Raw genomic sequence first — 19,280 nt, 5'->3', positions numbered from 1 at the left:
TCAGAGAACAGTGTTGCTATTTGTTTTCTTTCAGAGTAAAATACATTTATAGGCAATTGATGATTTGATTATACATTGAGAAAACCAGACAGCGATTGCATCCAGTTTTAATGGCTCACAAGCCCTCTAGAGAAATGTAGACAATAAATCGAATTCCACTCACTCTCCCATTTGTTTAAGGATGTCACCTCCTCCATACCAAAGGAGTCATAAGAATTCAATTAAACGGACTTAGCCTTTGCAATCAGGAATGATTTGTACGACATTTCTCTCGATTTTTAACCACCTAACTAGTTTTGTTATGTAATTATCATTATTAACCAACAGATTGTTGGTCCATTAACTACACTAATTTTTTCCTCCTTGATGTTACACAATTATTTAGAGTAAACAATAAATTTTTTTCATGTTGAAGCTTGTCTTTTTTCATTTCTAACCAATGAGACGAATTGCCGGACACGGATTGATAATTGGGTATAAAAAGTACAATAAATCGCAGTTCCGAAAATTTTTACAAGCAGTAGGCATGATATACTTTATACATGAATCCAAGCGACAGTAAAAGCAAACATTAGTTAGTGTTGGTCGTAGCTCAACGAAGTAACCACATAAAGTGGGTTAGAGTGCTATAATAAGAACAAAACTGACTGGAGAGGATTTAATTTATAGAGAAGTTGTACATAATACTGACTGGACAACGCCAAGAACATTAAACTTCTATCAAAATTTTGGAGATCAGAGATTAGATCAACATTGGTTGTTGTTCACAAATCAAAGTATAAACGGGCAGAAACTACTGGAAAAAATCAACCAACTATTATGAAGTAAAATAACGATTTGATCTTTAAAAGATTACTCGTCATTTACTCTTACAATTTGTCAATTCTTGCATATTACCTATTATTCTTTACTGTTCTCCATTATTCTTTCCCGGGATTTTGAGGAGAGACTTTGCTGTATCGCGGAGAGTGCTGAAGGCAGTTAGCAAGGTATGTGGTGATTCTTTCGAGGTCATAATTAATATGGTTGTGGATAGACATCTAAAGCCATGCAAACTCTTGGCAGGTGTCATTTTATCAGATACTAACCATCCCCTTCACTCATATCTTTCTCCTTGTATATCTTTTGGTAGAATGAGACGTAATCACATTAAATCCCATGCATGCAAGCAAAAGTATAAAAGTTCTACAATACCTTACCTAGCAAATATACTCTGTGACGAACAGGTTGTTAGAGTTAACCTAGTCAATAACTTGCGTTCTTAACATGTCCTTAATTCTAAAAGTCGTACAGTTTTTCGGTTTTTTTCTTTCTTTTTTAAAAAAAACTTTTTTCCATTTTTTTGTATTCGTTACTGTGTTTTTTTGTTGTTGCGTAACTTGTTGAAATAACCCGTGCTGAGAATTCTATATTGTACCAAAACTATAATATTGAATAAAGCCATTAATAATAATAGTAATGAAAAGGAGTGTTATTGACCGAAAGAGGAAACGAACAGTTGTCATAATAACCAACCACATATTAGAATATAATAGCTTTTTAGCCACAGAATGCGTACATGATGACACTTCAGTATGAAACAATTAATTCATAGTCACGAAAAAAAAAACGTAGCACAAAATTCAATAGATAAATTTTTTCGAACGTAATGTTAATCAACGGAGATGACTTCAAATAATGTATGTTGACTACTGACCAGTTAACGTTCTGATGATAGACCACAACCAGTCAATTCAATCAAGTTGGTGAACATGGTAGTCATTTATTAACGAGAACAGATGAGGGTCGTGCTATTGGAATTGACTGAAAGTTGAGCATTTATACCATTGAGTATCGATTGAATGGTGTCTTGTTTGGATCTGAACCATACAGAGCAGTACGTCGCTGAGGATTTCTAAACTAGGATGAAGTAGTTCTCTTCAGTACTTCTTGGTTTTCAATAGTTACTTTAAGCACAATCTGTGTCGTAAGAAATCTCTACAAAACTAAGTACAATCAAGATATTTAGATTACATTCTGCCAGGGAGAGGAAGGATGCGATAACTTTTTGCAATCCATATTTCCTTATTGACCTTTGTCATTATCTGATTGTTTATTACGGTTCCTAGTTTCCTGTCACTGTAATTTCTCATAGTCATATAAACAGTTGTTCTATTATTATTTTGACACCGATTTCTCTTTTTAATTGTCTAGTGGAATTATTTTTGACGTGTTATGTACTAGTCGTTCAGTTTATCTATTTCGTATTAGAAGCATCTACCTCAAAATAATTCCCAATTCAGATTTATTGTAAGCTAACTAATTGATATGAAGGGTATTCATGGAAGGAAGGCAATATGTCATCACTTGTACCAATCTTTGTATTCTTACTTTGCGTTGTGAAAATTGTAGTCGTTTCTCGCTTTCTAATACAAGTAATTGGAAATGCGTATATAACACTAAAAAATTAGAACACATAACCAATCAAAACTTATTTTTTAAATTATAGTACATAACTGAAAAGTCCAACTGATTAATAATTCATTTATTAAATGCATAGGAAAGAAAGTAGAATTTTTCTTTACAAAAGAAGCAACTAATTATTATACAAATCGTAATACAATACAAATTTATTCAAAAGAAAAATTATAGAGAAAAACCTTGTGACTGTACATACATTAAAGGTTGATAAGAAATCTTATTTTTTTAAAAAAAACGGATTAAAAAAACCAATAAAAGAAAAATAAACTTCATCAAAAACAAACAAGCAAACAAACAAAAAAATCTTTCATTTACAACAAATTTTTACCCATACAATGCTTGTTGTGATCCAACACCAGCTCCATTGTTAACACTTCCTCCTATACCGAATCCAGTCATCACATTGGAATTATTCAATGAAGTAGAATCAGCTGAACTGATTGGATATGATGCAGCTACAGTTTGTGTAATAAGTAGAACAAGTTGAACTAATGCTGAATCATTACTACTGGTTGCCATAGCATTTGCTTTCGATTCTACATCAGTATCATGTAATAATCTTAAAAGATTTAAACCAATTGTATCTGATTGATTTCTATTATTTGTCATTATATTTTGTGATTGATTAATAGTTGGATAGATAACAACATGATTTACATCCCAATCATAACCAACAACAACTAATTGGGCTAATGGGATAAGATTTTTAGACTAAAAATAACAAGAAAGAATCAATAAATGTGAATGAATATTATTCTTTATTCAGTATATCTTGAATCTGATCTCTGATTATTTCAACAAATGATTTAAAATAAAAGAATAATAAAGTGTAAATCATCAAAGGACAAGTACATATTTGTTTATATGTGACGAGGCTACTGATAATATCTGGTTGTATAAACCAAATTAGATGATGAGGAATTTGGACATGTAACCTAGTAGTTGAAAGTAGAATGTCTTAACTATGTAAATCTGATATCCTTCTTCATGAAGTAAAGCACAGAATAAAAGGTCTATCATTAAACATATAGCTACTTAGATAATTTACTAGAAGAAAACATGAAATAAACACTATAACAGTTAGTTCAACAGCTTTTATTTGTTCACTTATAAAAGAATACTGTTAGAAAGCATTCTTTTTTTCTATAGAGCACAAAATATGTGTGTGGAATGGTCTAAGAGTATAGTGGAACTATTCAAATTTTTGTCAATTACTCTAACGTCTCACAAATGATAATGACAACCGATTCACTTCTTCAGAACTCAATTTTCTGCATGACCTTTGCTCTTTCCTGATTGGTTTTTTGTGTACCTCTTGAAGTTTACTTTTTGTTACTGTAAAGACAAACTTGTTATATTTCGAATTGTTTTATTTGAATATCAAGTATTTCCTATACTTCATTTTCTTGTGTTAGAAGCTAATTGATGAAGTGTTGTTTTTTGCTAGCTCCCGTTAACCAATCTACAGGAGAACCATTCATAATAGAATAGCTCATTCGTATCTGGTTTCGCATGTATCGTATGTCAACCAGAAACCTCAATTCGTAGTCATATTTATAAGCCTATATAACAGCGATAGGTTTTGACAAAAATTCATTTAAAAAACGGCGACTATACGTAACAAGGCGAAAATGAAATATCGAATTGTCGACCAGAAAAATGAAAATTATGGTTGACATTAAACATAACCCCTTTACATATTTCAGCTTCGAAAATGACGACGATATCGTAAAGATGGTTCGCAGCAGGCCAACCAAAAAATGATAATTTAACCCATTGATGTACTGCTGTAATCAAATTACTGAATAGATCAACGATTATTTGTCCTGGTAAAATAAAATTGACTAATTTTGTAAAAAAGAAAATTCAGAGCACTAGCCCACTTACTCTCAAAATACATATATTTGATTTCAAATTACATGATTAGTATCTTTGATTAAATAATAAGAACAACAAAAAGCTTACCAAATGTCGTGAATGTGAACGCATTATTAACAGTTGCAATGTGATTTTCGATGGACGAACAATGATACCAGGCATACCAGGCTGTAAGTCAGAACCAGTGTCAAATGTAAGTAGATTTTGTGCAGCCCCGGTGGCTGCTGACGCTGCTGTGTTTGTTGGTTGATTTGTTAATGAACTACTGCTACTGATAGCAGTAACACGTGAATTAACACCCATCCCAATTAAACCTATACGTACATAAACAGGAGCTTGAGCAGGTGAATGTAAATCAAACGCTAGAACACGACCCATTGCACGTAATGCATGCGGAGGTAGTAACAATAATCGGAAAAACGCAGTCACAGCACTTGGTTGAAATGGGAAGGAACAAACCTGAAATATAACACAAAAAAAGGAAAACAAAATGCTTTGTTAATACCAGGAAATTTTGTAGTTCACTTTAAGAACTGATTGTAGTTAGACGAGGAATCAGAGAACTAGAAAGCATTAAACAACTGTTTCGTTATATTATAGGCTTTTTCAGTGGTATACGTCTGCAAACCTAATGGAGATCGAACTCAGAACTCTCAGATCTCATAGCAACTACTTAACCATTGAACTAATCAACTGGGATTCCACGACTTACATTTTTAATTCGCTGTTCAGGAGTATCATACTAGGAAAAAACTATCATCCAATGCTTCCTGGTTTTCGATGGTTGTTTAATCAAGGTTAGTTCATGATGTGAACTATAAGAAGGAATTGTTCATGCTCGTGGTAAGGGTAATATAATTGTATTATTCAGTCCTGCCAGTTGGTCACATAGACCATGGAGCTTGTTTTTATTTCATACATGACTAGTTTTGACGCTAAGAATGGCGTACTATACCTTACCTCATGAATTTCAGTCTCCAATGTTAAACCCTTAAACATACGGAGCTAACTTACCTAACACTACCCCCAGTGAGTCAAAAAGTGACCGGCTTTAAGTAGCTGATCCCGGGACTTTTAGATCACACTAATTGATTACAAGAACCTCTAATACTAGTCCATTTTCTTTTTCAGGTCTTTTAAAGAACTGTCTTTCCATGGTATTGATAACCTCGGGAACTGACAACAACACTTATACTTTTAATAGCATGTGATACCGACAGTCACTAGTCTAAGTAACTCCATATGAAATTGATTAGGATGGAAGGTATGCATGGAACCAAAATTCAGGGTTTTCAGCTTGAGTAGCGTAGTCACCAAACGCCGAATACGTTTCGTCTAATCTCCCACTGTTCGAAATATTGCTGAAAGTCCTCAAAATGAGTGATCTTCGCCTTTAACACCAAAGTGCTTTGACAAAATCGTGTCCGCAGAAGACTACCGCAACATAAGTTCATCAGTAATTATTCAGACAGTAAATCGCCAATCAGAAAGCATAAAATATTACATATGTTCACTGTTTTCCACCAAAATAGGTCGATGATCAGCCTAAATTTATTGAAGTATTAATCACTTTCACTGAAACTGTTAAGCTATTTACAAAACAGACATTCAATTCATATATAATCATAAAAATTCTGGAAGTTTCTAGTGGATTACTCATTCAACGTCCTAAGTAGAGAGATGCACCCTCATTTACTGAATAGATCACGTTCAGAAGTAATACAACTGATTTCAAATCCCCCACAAACAATAATATGAAATCACATGTCATATGTATGTATGTATTCGAGCATAACTTACTCTTTTCTCAAAAAACTCTTCAAAAACATTCAGTGTTTCAGGTGGCCAACGATCACATGAGTTGACACTTTGACTAAGTTGTAGTTTTAGCCTCCACCAGAAAGATTCAATTCCGTTGTTTGTAGTTGGTTGACATAACATTGACAATTGGACAGTTAATTGACTCACTGGCCAAATACATATAAACACCGCATCTTCAAGTAGATCATGTTGATTTTTGATTCGTTGTTGTTCATCTGTTTGTTGTTGTTGTTGTAGATCATAGGGGATTTCATTATGAATATGATGAATTGGTACATCTAAACTCTGTACAGCTAAAATTGCAGCATGAAATAATAAACTTGTTGATAAATAAGATTCAAGTAACGTTGGACCGGGATCAGTACGACGATAATTTGTTAGAGAAAATGTTTTCGATGACATTATGCTTGATTTAAATTTGTCAAAGGTTAATCTTGTTAGTTGAGCAAACTGAGTAAGTGTTAAGCTGGTCAATTTTTCTATAAAATAGGAAAATAAAAATAAATATTAATAATGATAATAATGTTGAAGATTGTAGTAATTTAAGGGGATAGAAAATATTTACAGCGTACGATAAAGAATTTCAAGGTGTTGTATGATCACTGACCTAGACAGTTTAATTGTAAAGTATTCCATTGCCTTTCGAAACAATATGATCAGTAAGTTCTTCACAAAAAGAACTGACTGATTTTGTGCCAAATCTGTGATTTCTGATAATTAAAACAGATATGTAAATGGGAGCAACACAACTGTGAACAACAACTAAGTAGAACAAGCTGTCAGTCAATTATGGAAAGGTTCAAATAATTCCTCTTCATTTTGTAAAGCACTTGATGATCTTGTTCAGGAAAACAACGCAAAGTAGTGGTTGGAGGTAGTCGACAGGGAATCCTGGACCAAGGTTTTGTGTCATTCGGCACTCGTCGGCGAGGTGTGCATGTAATTTTGAGAGCTGAGGTTCGGTGGCAGACTCAACCTTGATCACTGCTCAGTGATCAATTAATTGTAGACATATTTGTCCTACAGTTGGAAAGTTGCGAAACGGATAACTCAGTGGTAACGTCTCCAACTGTGAAGATGGGTGGTACGGGACCGAATCCACCAAGAAGCATCACTTGCCTGAAGATTACAAGTACACATTCTTGATGGGTAATAAACAGCACGAAACCTAGGTCCAAGATTTCGGGTAAACTGCATCCAACCACCACCTTACATTACAATATACTGCATGCGATGTCAAGTCACCTATACTAGTATCTACACTGTAACCTGATCGATAGAATTTAATCGACACCAAGAAGGACTTGAATTACATGACATTTAACATTATCCAATGATCAATCAGTCGTAAAAGGCAATGCAAGCTTCGTAATTAAACTATTCAGATCACAGAACACACGATACCTCTAAACAGTGAAAAATAAATCTACTCCCCAATCAATCAATTGTATTTAGGAAGTTAGTGGTGATTTTCTCTAAGTAAGTTTTCGTTAGATAAGAAAATCTTACCAGCAATTCGAATTACTTTCTTATGCAAACAATGTTTATGAAAATATCAGATTTACAATGGAATATAAACACACCAATCAATTTAGCTTTCAAGACTAATATGTTAGACAAAGAAATGATGGAACCAATTGACAAAACTATATACAATAAAGAAACTATGATTAATTTCGCTATGAATAGGTCAATTACTGAAGAATAGCGTAATATTCATCAATCTTATCAATCAACATGTAATGTAACCATTAGTTTAGATGCTCTGAAATCTCATGGATTATTTTGAAACATTAGTTGGTTGGAAGAAGTCAATTAGAAAGTAAGGCGAGACTACAATTTATGGACGAACCAATCAGACTTAGGATAGCAGGTCTTGGATTTTGGCGCGAAATTCACTCACCCATTTGTCCAAACAGCGTCTTGGCATTTTAGCTGATGTCAGTTCGTGATAAAAACCATAAATCTAAATCTTCACCCTTAACACCAACTATTCATTTAATCATTAGTCATTTAAAACACACAAAAATAACCAACTATTTGAATGATATCGAAATAAGTACAGTAAACTATTGAGTTAATTATTCATTTTTACTATGTTGCTTAGAAAATAGCTAAGAAATTCATAATCTCCAGCTATTATTGTTTACTGTTAAATTTCATTTTAAAAGAATCTAAGCAAATTATATGTGAACGGGCTGATTGTTGTTCACTGCCAAATGAAGAAATCGAAACAGTTACTACTTATCCATATGTTGCACTAAGGATATACAATTTCAAATTTCAATAACAACAACTTATATTGTTGTCAGTTAGGGGTTGTAGAGATTATTGAATTTGATTGAATATCGGAATCAGTGGTCTAGAAGTTAAGAGTCTGATTCCCGGGTGCGAGGTCCGAGACGCGGACTGCTTAATTGTGCCATAATAGGACGAAACAGCCATTTAGGGCTTTCAGATTCTTAATCGTTCTAACTTAGAACGGTTCGTGATTTCAATGACAATTATATTGTCGTCAAATTAACAAAGTTCTTATAAGCAGCACGTTGAAATCAATTACAAATAACAGGTGTTCGCGTGAAAATCACAGATATACTGTGCATAAAATTTTATTGTGAATAAATACCTATAGTGTATCAAGTAACTATTTAGGAGACAATAAATGAAAAATTGTCAAAGCGATCTTAGGTTTGATCCTCATCGAGCTTATAAGTGTGTACTGCTTTGAAGAGTCCCATACTACGGCAAACGACTGTCCAGTGTGATTTCGGATTTGTTAATAGTTGTCTAATTAGGATCAGTTTGTGATATAAACCATATAACAATTCCCCCCACATACACACACACCTCTATGAATAATAATTTTTAAGATTTCCCTGAATTATTTAACAATTAATATAAGTATAAATATTAATAATAATGATAATAGTGTAATAGCTTACCATCTGAGTTTATGCAAAATAATTCTTGCAAGGATTTTAGGAATTTCTATACAAAATTTAAGAAAATAAAAAGCAACGTAGTAGGATTAGAAGAAAAGTACTTGTGAAAAAAATTATCGGTCACAGAAATATTTACCAATTAGATTACAACCAAAAAACAAAAAGCAACAAACAGAAAAGTCTTTCAGGAAAACAAACGACACATATGTTGAATGGTTACATTGTTAAACTTTTGACCGCCAAAACTTAATGTTTGAACTGCTCTCTACCTACTACAATTTGGACAACCAGATAGTACTATTAGGCCTAACATTTGAAGTATGGTTCATAAACAATTAGTTGGTGAGTGGGTCCATTTAAATTTAAAAATTGAATGTTTATGTCACCACCAGTCAGTTGTCACAATCCTTAAAGAGCCTGGAAGAAACGTACTTTATTCCAAGTCTTCATGTTACATGAACATGACAAAAATAGATGATTGGTCAAATAATCAAAATAACAGTAGTATTTATGATCGTGAAAGACTAAACATTTGAGAAAACATTTCGGGAAGGGCTGAATTATTTATTTCAACACATTATTATTAGTACAAATGGGCATTAAAAAAAATATGCGCCATACAATAGGCAGATGAGATTGTAAAGAGATGGAGGAAAGAGTATGAGTATAATCTAAAACAATAGAGGAATAAAAATAAGTGAACGAAAGTAGTAAATAGTAAGAGAAACAGTTCAGTTAAGTAAAATACAACCAAAAAGAATCCTTTCAGCTTTAACTGAAGAAGGTAAAGGAAACTTATAGCAGGATCGTCACTGGCTTTTGTTCTGAACGATATTTGATAACGTTTCAAGCCTCTGAGTTGTACTATGTCTAGGATCCCAGTCAGGGGAGTCGTGAAGGACCGGAAGATGTCAATCTTGTACAGCTTTTTTTCATACCCCGGCACCTTGTCATAAACAGACCATCTTTCTGCTTTTTACAACCAGTCCCAGAGTCCGCATATAATGCAAGATGTGGAATTCGCTAGGAAAACAATCGTAGTACATATCCAAACAACCGGAGTCAGTGTTTCGAGATAGTGACACCAGTCGAATTATTCTCATTCTGCCCGAAAACATGTTTGCGAACCTCCACATTACTAACATGGTGTTGATATTATTTGTTAGCAAAAGATGACCCAGATTGGCAAAAGCCTCTTTGAATTCCAATATACGTAAATGAATGTTTATACACCTAACTTTGTTGTTCTACTAAATTTTACAGTAGTTGTTACTTAACTTGAACATCCATAGTTATTTATTATAAATCAATAAAATTCCTATAATTATTTCTAGGTTGCAAGCAGGCGATGAGAACCACATGAAATAAATGAATTTATCTTATTCTACTACACTTGTCGTGTTTGTTTTATACACCAACAACAGAAACACACACAACTAATAATAAACACAAACCTACCGAGAAAGCAGGTAATGGAGCTAAGTTGCATAAAGCTTTGTCATCCAACATCTGATTATTCCATCCATTTGTATTGAAAATAGGTGGATAGGGCTTTTTCCCTGTTGTTAATTGATTATAGGCATCAAGTAATTGAATAGATTTAGTTGTTTTTAATACATCATTATTATTGTTAGATAATGACATTGCAGACGATACAATTGAATGTTCAATAGTATTTAGTGTAATTCGTAGGCTTAGTGATGCACGATATATTAGAATAAGATCACTAGGGGATAAAGCGATCAGTAGCATACCACATACAGGTTGTATACAATGAATATGCGAAGAAGAAACCTAAACGAATAAGAACACTTCATTGAGAAAGGAAGATAGAACTAAAAAAATACATACCCATAGTCATTAAAATTTAAAAAAGACTACACAATGGCTTTCTTATTAATGGGGCATTTAGTCAGTCAATCAGTCAAGAGTGACGTAGAACGCGGAATATATTTTTATCGGATCAACATGACATATCATATCAGCAAATTTAAGTGAATGTATCATGAAAAATCTCAGAGTAGCACGAGTTGTAACATTATTGCTGAGAGTGGAAAAGATAAGGCATAGACAGTATGATTCGAGAAAAAGGAATGAATTCCTAAATTAAGACAGTTGAAATAATTTTGAAACTCAGGTTTGAAAGGAAAATAAAGAGTGAATGCATTTGCACCATTGTGACTGATTAACCGCCATGATACTCAACCGTTCCAGCAATTTTTGTTACAAGCATACTTTCTACTCATCTATATGGGTTAATTCAATAGTGGATGACTTCATGAGCTGATGCAATGTCTTGGATTTGACAACCTCGATATTTCTACTCAGTAAGCCTACACTGTCTTATTTAGTGTTGATATTCAGTTGACTAGTTCCAATACTCTTTTAATTTACATAGATTAATCTACGAAACTAATGAGCCATATAAGGATGTGTGAATTCCATGGTTGTGGTCTATAGAATGATTATAATTTACAGTTGCAGACCTTAAGATATACATAACCTAGAAGTGATTGCAGTAGAGCGAAATCATTTATCTTGTTCTAAATTTTAAGTTAGAATAATAATCTATACTTTGTGAGATAAAATAAAGAGTATTTTACTAAAATAAATTCCATGAAAGGAAATATATAGTGATAGTACACAGTAATTAACACTTGTATACTAAAAATTCTCTACTGATTAAAGAAAATATTGATTTCATTTAAAAATTATTACCTTAAGACCATTATAAGACAAAACTTGATCTCGGAGCGGTTCCACACATCGAAAGAATTCCAATGTATTCAACATTGTCTATAAACAATGTAAAAAAAAGCCATAGTCATCAAAAAAGATGTTGAAACATTAAGATTTTTGAAACAAATCAACTACATAACCGTATAGTGAAAAAAATTCTAAGAAATTTGGACAAATACTGCTGTAGCGGTATTATGGTCAACAACGTTGCACCAAATTGTTAAGACACGGGTAAAGATTCAACAAAAAAACCCGGTATATACTGCAGTTTTCATATATTTTTTGATTAATAAAACCGCCTATGATACTACACTCTAAATCAATCATATGGCATACAAACGAGATCAGTTTTTCAATTATGATTACTGGATAATTTATGTTTTAAAGTAAAAAGTATTTGGAACGTTTGGAAAGACTATTCATTTTAAGAAATGAAATAATTTAAAAATGTGGGAACAACTGATGCTATAATTGAAAAAAACATCTTTTCAACTGTAAACCGGAATTCATTTACAAATAATTTGATCAAAAGCACATTTTGTGTCATTTGTTGTTGATTTGATGTTTGTTATCGACTAGTAAAATAATTTTTACAAGATTTGTCTAAAGTTTATATGCTTTCAAGATCTGTTCTTTACTTTCCTTTTCTGTATTACATTATCTGCTATTTTCTACGACAAAAAAATACATTCGTTAAGTGTGTGGGGAGTTTTATTGTATGTACACCAGTCTTTTTTACTTTAAATTTCTTTGAAATGAATAGATTCTTGTCATAAATTGAACAATGGTCAATTTCTATAGATTTGACTAGCAAAACTTTTGGTATACTGAAGATTGTGCACTAAAAACTTTCTTTAGGTTTCTCACTTAATCATCATTTACGTTCACATATTTTGTTAATATAGCAAAAAGGTTTTCTGTTCAACTATTTTTAATAGGAAGAAAATACGTGTTTGTTTTAGAATAAACAGACACTTAACTTTGATTAAGTTTAAATTCTGATATATTAAATACTATCCTATATTGTTTCCCATTACGGTTCCTTGGACTTTTGAAGAAAATAAACATTACCCCTTATTAGGTAAAGTTATGATTATTAGTCAAGTTAAATGGTGAATTCGTTGAAGTATGATGAAAATCATCGATAACAAACATTTGAAATTGTACAAACCATCGGTAAACGTTATTTTATCAAATACAAACCACTAATTGTATTCGCATTTTATACCTTGTGAATTGTTTAACGAAACGGGATCCCAACACTTAATGTAACAAAAGAGAAATAATAACAACTCTACAATACTGTACCTATCATATATATTATGCGACAAAAATATATTTTAAAGGATGTTCAATGATACAATACATCAATCAGGAACAGGTTTGTAAAACTGGTAATAAGGTATACTCTTTTACATGTTGAACATGATACCTACAGATTATGAATTCAAAGCCTCTTAAAGAGGTTGTTTTTTTTGTGTAATTTAAAGTAAGCTATACAAAAGTGAAGCAAATTGACCGAAGTTTGTTTAAGAAAATTACATATTTTATGAAGATACCGAATGTGTTTCCATCTTCAACACACTATATTTACGATCGAAAGAGTTTGAAAGAAGAAGCTATTTTTAAGCTTAAACTACGAAGTACGGGAAAATGACTATAAAATCGTAAACAAACAACAATCGATAATAGGAATTAAAATGGCGCTAAAGAGATGCTTCCCTGAAGACTAAGTGTTTTTTGTGTATAACAACAGATGTTCCTTAAATCAATCCAAAGTGTATAAATAACCTTCTGAGGTATCTCCAAATTCATTTACGTATACTTGAGTAAGGAAGAACACATGAAAGACGGAAAGAAGGATATCTACAGAGTATTCCGAATATATTTTCCCTAATTTTCGTCTAAAAGGAAGTGAAGTTTAAGAATTCCGTTTGCAGCCAAGGAGAAACATTGAAATACAATGAATCCATGTTAGTTTGTAGATCATCTTCTTTTCGCTTCATTTTAGTTGATTAAGGAATTAGAGCGTATTAAATAAATCATAATAATAACTCACTGTAGCTAAAAAATATATCGACTTCCTAGCATTTAACAATTCTTCTAAATGTTGTCTAGCGATCATATGTGGATTGAAATCAACATTTATTGTATTACTCATACTGGTATCGTCATAGTTTAATTCTCTTGTTGTATTATTACTAATACTCAATGATATTGGTCGAAAACCTAAGGACAATGTAAATTTCTGTCCAGTTGGATTAGATATATCAGCCTAAAAAAGAGGAAATAATAATAATGCTAAGTCTATCGAAGCGTTTAATTACATGATTGAGATACATGAGAAACCAAAGTTCATAAAACAGAGATTTTTTATTGAGGAACAGACATAAATTATTTACAAACCTTAACTCGTGAAGTTTCTGTAGCACTTACCGCGTCTGTAAACCTGAAAGAAAAATTGCTTCCTGCTATAATAGTCTAAGTATTAATTATGACATACGCTAATGCAAATAGCAGCTGATAGATGTGTCTAATCTTGATAACAGTTTATTAAAAAACAAAAAGGAACCAATAGTAAACAAACATGGAAACAGTTGCATTTAAACGAAGATTAAACGACTATGCAAAATTAAGAACAACTGTTACAGGAGTTGAGAGGAAGCAGTCATAATGATAAATGTAATAAATGTTATCAGTATGTGTAAATATTTTAGAATATTACACGAAGAAATTACGTTACAATATTTGCGTAAAAATTGCTAGGTATAAACTATTTACTCAATATTGATAAGTAGTATAAAACAATACACAAAAAAGGATTGATGAGGAAAGAGTAAAGACAAGGAATGTAAACAAACTTAACAAACAGTATGACATGAAAATTCATTTTTGTAATAGACTTTACTGAATTCTGTTTTTTTACTAAAAGACAGAAAATAGTTGAGAAAACTGAAGAACAGAAAAATGTGAAAGTATTCAACGTTAAGGACAAAAGTAGTTAAGTGATACACACATATTTCTAACGAATCTCAGAGCATATCATTGGAGTAAAAAGTATCCATTATATGATGCTGGCTTGATGGAGAGGATCGGAGATTCGGTAGAAAGCTCAGAACTAGGGTTTTTTGATTATGTGCAAGAGGTGGACAAAACAAAACATGGAATCAGTCCATGAAGTTAATGCTAACTGAACAGAGCCATGTTAATTAATAGGTTTAAACTACTTGGTCGGTGTCAGTATGACTATCGTAGCCAATGGTTAGAGAGTTTGAGTGACATGGCTCAAAATCATATGCCGTAGCGCAGGTTCATCTATTCTTTTTATTCCTAAAGATTCTAAGCCTCTGAATTCTTCATAACTTTTTGTGTTTTTACTTCACAAATTCATATTTCCACCTTGAATCGTATCTTTGATGTTTAGTCTTTTCTGTTACCACGGATACTGTTACTAACTCTATCATTCTGGGATTTTGCGACAATTTCATCTATCTGTGCTAGTGGGGTGAGTATAGCAACTTGGACTGATGTACATACCTATCAGGTTCTATGTTGTAACGGTATAACTGTGTATCAGTTTCCATATTTTATCTTCTTAGTTTCGACTGTAGACAATCACTGTCAACTTTAGACACAGAAAAAAGCTATTATTTGCATTCATACATACGCTGGTGAGTTAAAAGACACAGATAATTCACAAATTAAAGTGTGTAATTAACTTGCACCTTTTTTGTGGAAATAGAAGCACTTTCTAAACAAAATCTTTTTGTTGAGTTTTGATTTTTCCCACTTAATTCTATCGTGTGATTATATAACGAAATAGAACCAACAGTAGACATAGAGACTATCACACATACACTGTGCAACATTTATTTTACCAATAACAATAAATCAAACTTACCAAGTAGTATTTACCATAAATCAATGATAATGTCCTAAGATTGTATGAATAAACTTGTACACCTTTAGGAAGATAAATATCTATGGAAGAAAAGGAAAAAAGACAGTAATTCATTTTAATTCAAAGTAAAATACTATTTACATGATTATTTCTAAAATTATAGAGAAACCCAAAAAATCTTCTAACGGAATTGGAATGCCATACAGTTGAATGTGACAATACTGATGTGAGAAAACGTGAACAATTTCATGAGAATGATTGTGTCAAGCCCATAGCTAAACCATTTGTGTGTCGATGGGAAAAATTGGCGATTATATGTTTATTCATAAGTTTGTTGATAGTAAGTACAACCGCATAGATACATAGATTGCCACTGAACAGTGAACTACTATTACTGATTCGTTATCACACGAGTGATGAGGTGATTAAATTCCATTAGAGATCATATTGTGCTCAATATCCTCAATGATATGACATACTTTGATGTAATAATCTTGATGTGAAAGCTTTGGCAAAAAAAAATTATAACGAATTTCAACTCTAACGACTTCAGATATTCAATGTTTGGTCAGAAATGTCTGTCCCCTGTAGATCAATCCAATCATTGAAGAAACTTTAATTAGAGTATTTCTATGTTAGTTACTATTATGCACGACAAAATGGGATAGACTATATTTAGAGGTCTATTAAATGAACATCCAAACAATGGTCTAAGTAATTTTCGTTGTACAATATAAAACAATATTATGGTATTTAGATGACGTACTCCTCTATTTAAAACAAAAAAATGTATTAGATCATCTCAGTGTTACGACTGATTTCATGAAATTTTCCTAAAGAAGTACAGATATGTAAATGATTCTAAGGTGTAAATAGAAACTGAAGGGTTTTTTTGTGGATATTATAGTAATTTTGAGATCATGAGTCAATTGAAGCTAGACCACCATGGAAAACCTGGAAGAACTGGAGGGCCGTCCAGTGGTGAAAACCACTCAAGAAAGAGTAAGACAGCAATTAGTAAGTAAAACAATTCACTGAGTGAATTATCAAATGTTATTTCGATCTACGATAATGAATGTATTGTCGATCTAGTGACAGTATAGATCTACTTTACTGATAAACCCATTAAGGGGTCCATTTTCTAACTTTGCTAAGAAGAAATCAGTTAAAATTGGGCCTAGAGATGAGCCCATAGTTATTGTATCAATTTGTCCATAATAAGTATTGTTAGAGTTTGAAGCAAACAGTGTCGAGTTCGAGTCCCGGAGTGAACACCAACTCCGAGATGCAGGAATATTCAGCTGACGAGTTCCAGAAAGGATGAAACATGCGTTCTGGATTCCACTGCTAACCACCAATCATCTGTGCTTATAATGCTTGTGATCTAAGGCAGTATCGAGGCAATCCGTACAGGATGTACATTAGCTAATAAGAGACTGATCAAATGCAGTCCTAAACATCAACGGGAACATTCAAACAACCAAAACAAAAATGAGTCAAATTCTGTTATCTTTATCAAAGCAATTAACTAGACAAATCGAGTGAACGTTAACTTGGGAGATAAGCACAAACAACGAAAACAATAAAAATAATCATTAATGTCAAAAAAAATTAGTGAAACAATTTACACGAGAACAGTGCACATAATTATTCAACTAACTATTGCTAATAACTAATTATTCTGTCATTATAATTTATCAATAAGTTTGACATAACGTGTTTAATTCTATCTGTAATGACATAAATATGATACTGGCTGAACGAGTGGCTATATGGACTCAGTAAATAAATGGGTAGGTAAAGTGATGAGTAATTGAAGTGATAGGTATTGGGTTCAGATCCCGAGGTGGACATCAACTCTGAGATCCAGGTACGTACAAACTGACGAGTCTCAAGTGGGACAAAACGCGTATTCTGGAGTCCATTGCTAGCCGCATCTCATTTATTCTGCAATAAAGCATCTAGTTGATGCAGACTGTAACTTATTTGTTCAGTTCAAATAATAGAAAAACTCCATCTCTACTCTTGTAGGAAGTCAATATCCCTGGATAGCGTTCATAAGAAACATACAGTCACATACACCAATATAGGTATTAAGAACTAAAATTTGCTACTGTTGATTGTATCGTATGTGCTTAATACAGTATATAATTTAAAACGGTAATTTGTTCCCAGAATATATAGCTTGATTGTATTATATCATGATAAACAATACACAATGTAGCAGTAAAGGTTAAGTTAAACATAATATTATCCTTACTGGGATTACTGATAACATGATAACATAAAGCATGCATTGAACACAAATTTTCCCATTCTACCAGTATATTTTGTACGACAATATTGAAATGTTCTAATCTTGCTACAGTCCATTCAGCAGTTTGATGGCGCAAATAAGTTGAAGACATTTGATTAATTCCATTTAAAGGAGCTACGATACCAGTAAAGACAATATCTAATTGCCAACTTCGACGATGTGTAAAAGGATCGAAATGTGGTCGGAGTATCATTCCATGAACAAAATCGACTAGAGGAATAATATCTGATGGATGCCAGCTTGGCGGATTGAATGGTATACTGTGCGTGTGGAAAGAGAATAGTTAAAAAAATACCAAATGGATACAATGTATATATATATATATGTATATATATATACATAGTAAAATGGTGGTTTAATTTATCAAGTTACAGCTCAGTATTGCATTTTTAACCACTGTATCGTAGGTGAGAAGCTACTATACACGCTCTAACTACTTTACTTTCCAAATCTACAGGTACTCTACAATTCGTACATACATAATGTCCTGGCATGGACGAGAGTGAGAAGAGTCCGCTCTCCCTTTCGAAATGCTCTCCCATAGCCACTACTAGAGAAGTACTACTCACTGCCTTCTCAAGGTGAGGATGTTGTTTATGAAGTTGAGAAGACGAAAAGGGAATGTCTGGGGTCTAAACTGTGTTGGTGGTACAAAGGACCCATCCAGGGAGTTAGAAAACCCTGATTCTAAACCAATGGTGCACGTGAGCTCAAGGATTCTGAGGGGACAAGTGGGGCATGAACGTTATTGGTAACAGGTTACCATGAGGCGGCAACTCTTAACGTTGCTCCACTGTCTTGTGGATTAGACATCTGGGTCAAATGCTCGGGGTGTGGTCCCTAATATAACTACCAAGTTCGGTTTGGGCACCCGGACAGTATCTAAGCTCACACACAAATTCAATGATTCGTGTGGCGCATAAATACTTTGATGTCCCTTTGTACCAATGTTTATATGTTCAAGTAATTAACAAATAAACTAAATGTTTTTTGAAGTCAATTATAAAAACATATACTTAATTACAAAAAGTTTCATCAATATAAATGACTTAATTCCATACTTTACTCTTAATATTCTAAAACAGGTTACTACTACTTTCACAGTTTACACCATTACAATGATAACACAAAACATGGCAGAATTTATCGAATGTAATTGAACAAATGGATAATATGTGTATATCAATTCAGATACAGATTTACTTATTAACGACAAATGAAC

The 19,280-nt window shown here is 32.7% G+C and overlaps 1 protein-coding gene across 1 annotated transcript in view; it reads right to left on the bottom strand.

The window, feature by feature from the left end:
* Positions 1-1,468: 1,468 nt before the first annotated feature.
* Positions 1,469-19,280, bottom strand: part of MED14 (Mediator of RNA polymerase II transcription subunit 14) — a 31,976-nt gene continuing 14,164 nt past the window's right edge. Inside the window, exons 15-23 of the mRNA XM_051210364.1 lie at positions 18,002-18,318; positions 15,742-15,821; positions 13,900-14,115; positions 11,820-11,897; positions 10,560-10,895; positions 9,102-9,147; positions 6,139-6,638; positions 4,426-4,797; positions 1,469-3,171 (exon numbers count right to left, since the gene is read on the bottom strand). Of these exons, the coding sequence (XP_051070348.1) occupies positions 2,785-3,171; positions 4,426-4,797; positions 6,139-6,638; positions 9,102-9,147; positions 10,560-10,895; positions 11,820-11,897; positions 13,900-14,115; positions 15,742-15,821; positions 18,002-18,318 (2,332 nt within the window). The 3' untranslated portion in view covers positions 1,469-2,784. The remainder of the gene's footprint in view (positions 3,172-4,425; positions 4,798-6,138; positions 6,639-9,101; positions 9,148-10,559; positions 10,896-11,819; positions 11,898-13,899; positions 14,116-15,741; positions 15,822-18,001; positions 18,319-19,280) is intronic.

Source organism: Schistosoma haematobium, chromosome ZW (genome assembly GCF_000699445.3).
Source record: "Schistosoma haematobium chromosome ZW, whole genome shotgun sequence".
Classification (NCBI taxonomy): domain Eukaryota; kingdom Metazoa; phylum Platyhelminthes; class Trematoda; order Strigeidida; family Schistosomatidae; genus Schistosoma; species Schistosoma haematobium.
The sequence above is the reverse complement of the archived record's forward strand: the minus strand, read 5'-3'. Positions and strand labels throughout refer to the sequence as shown.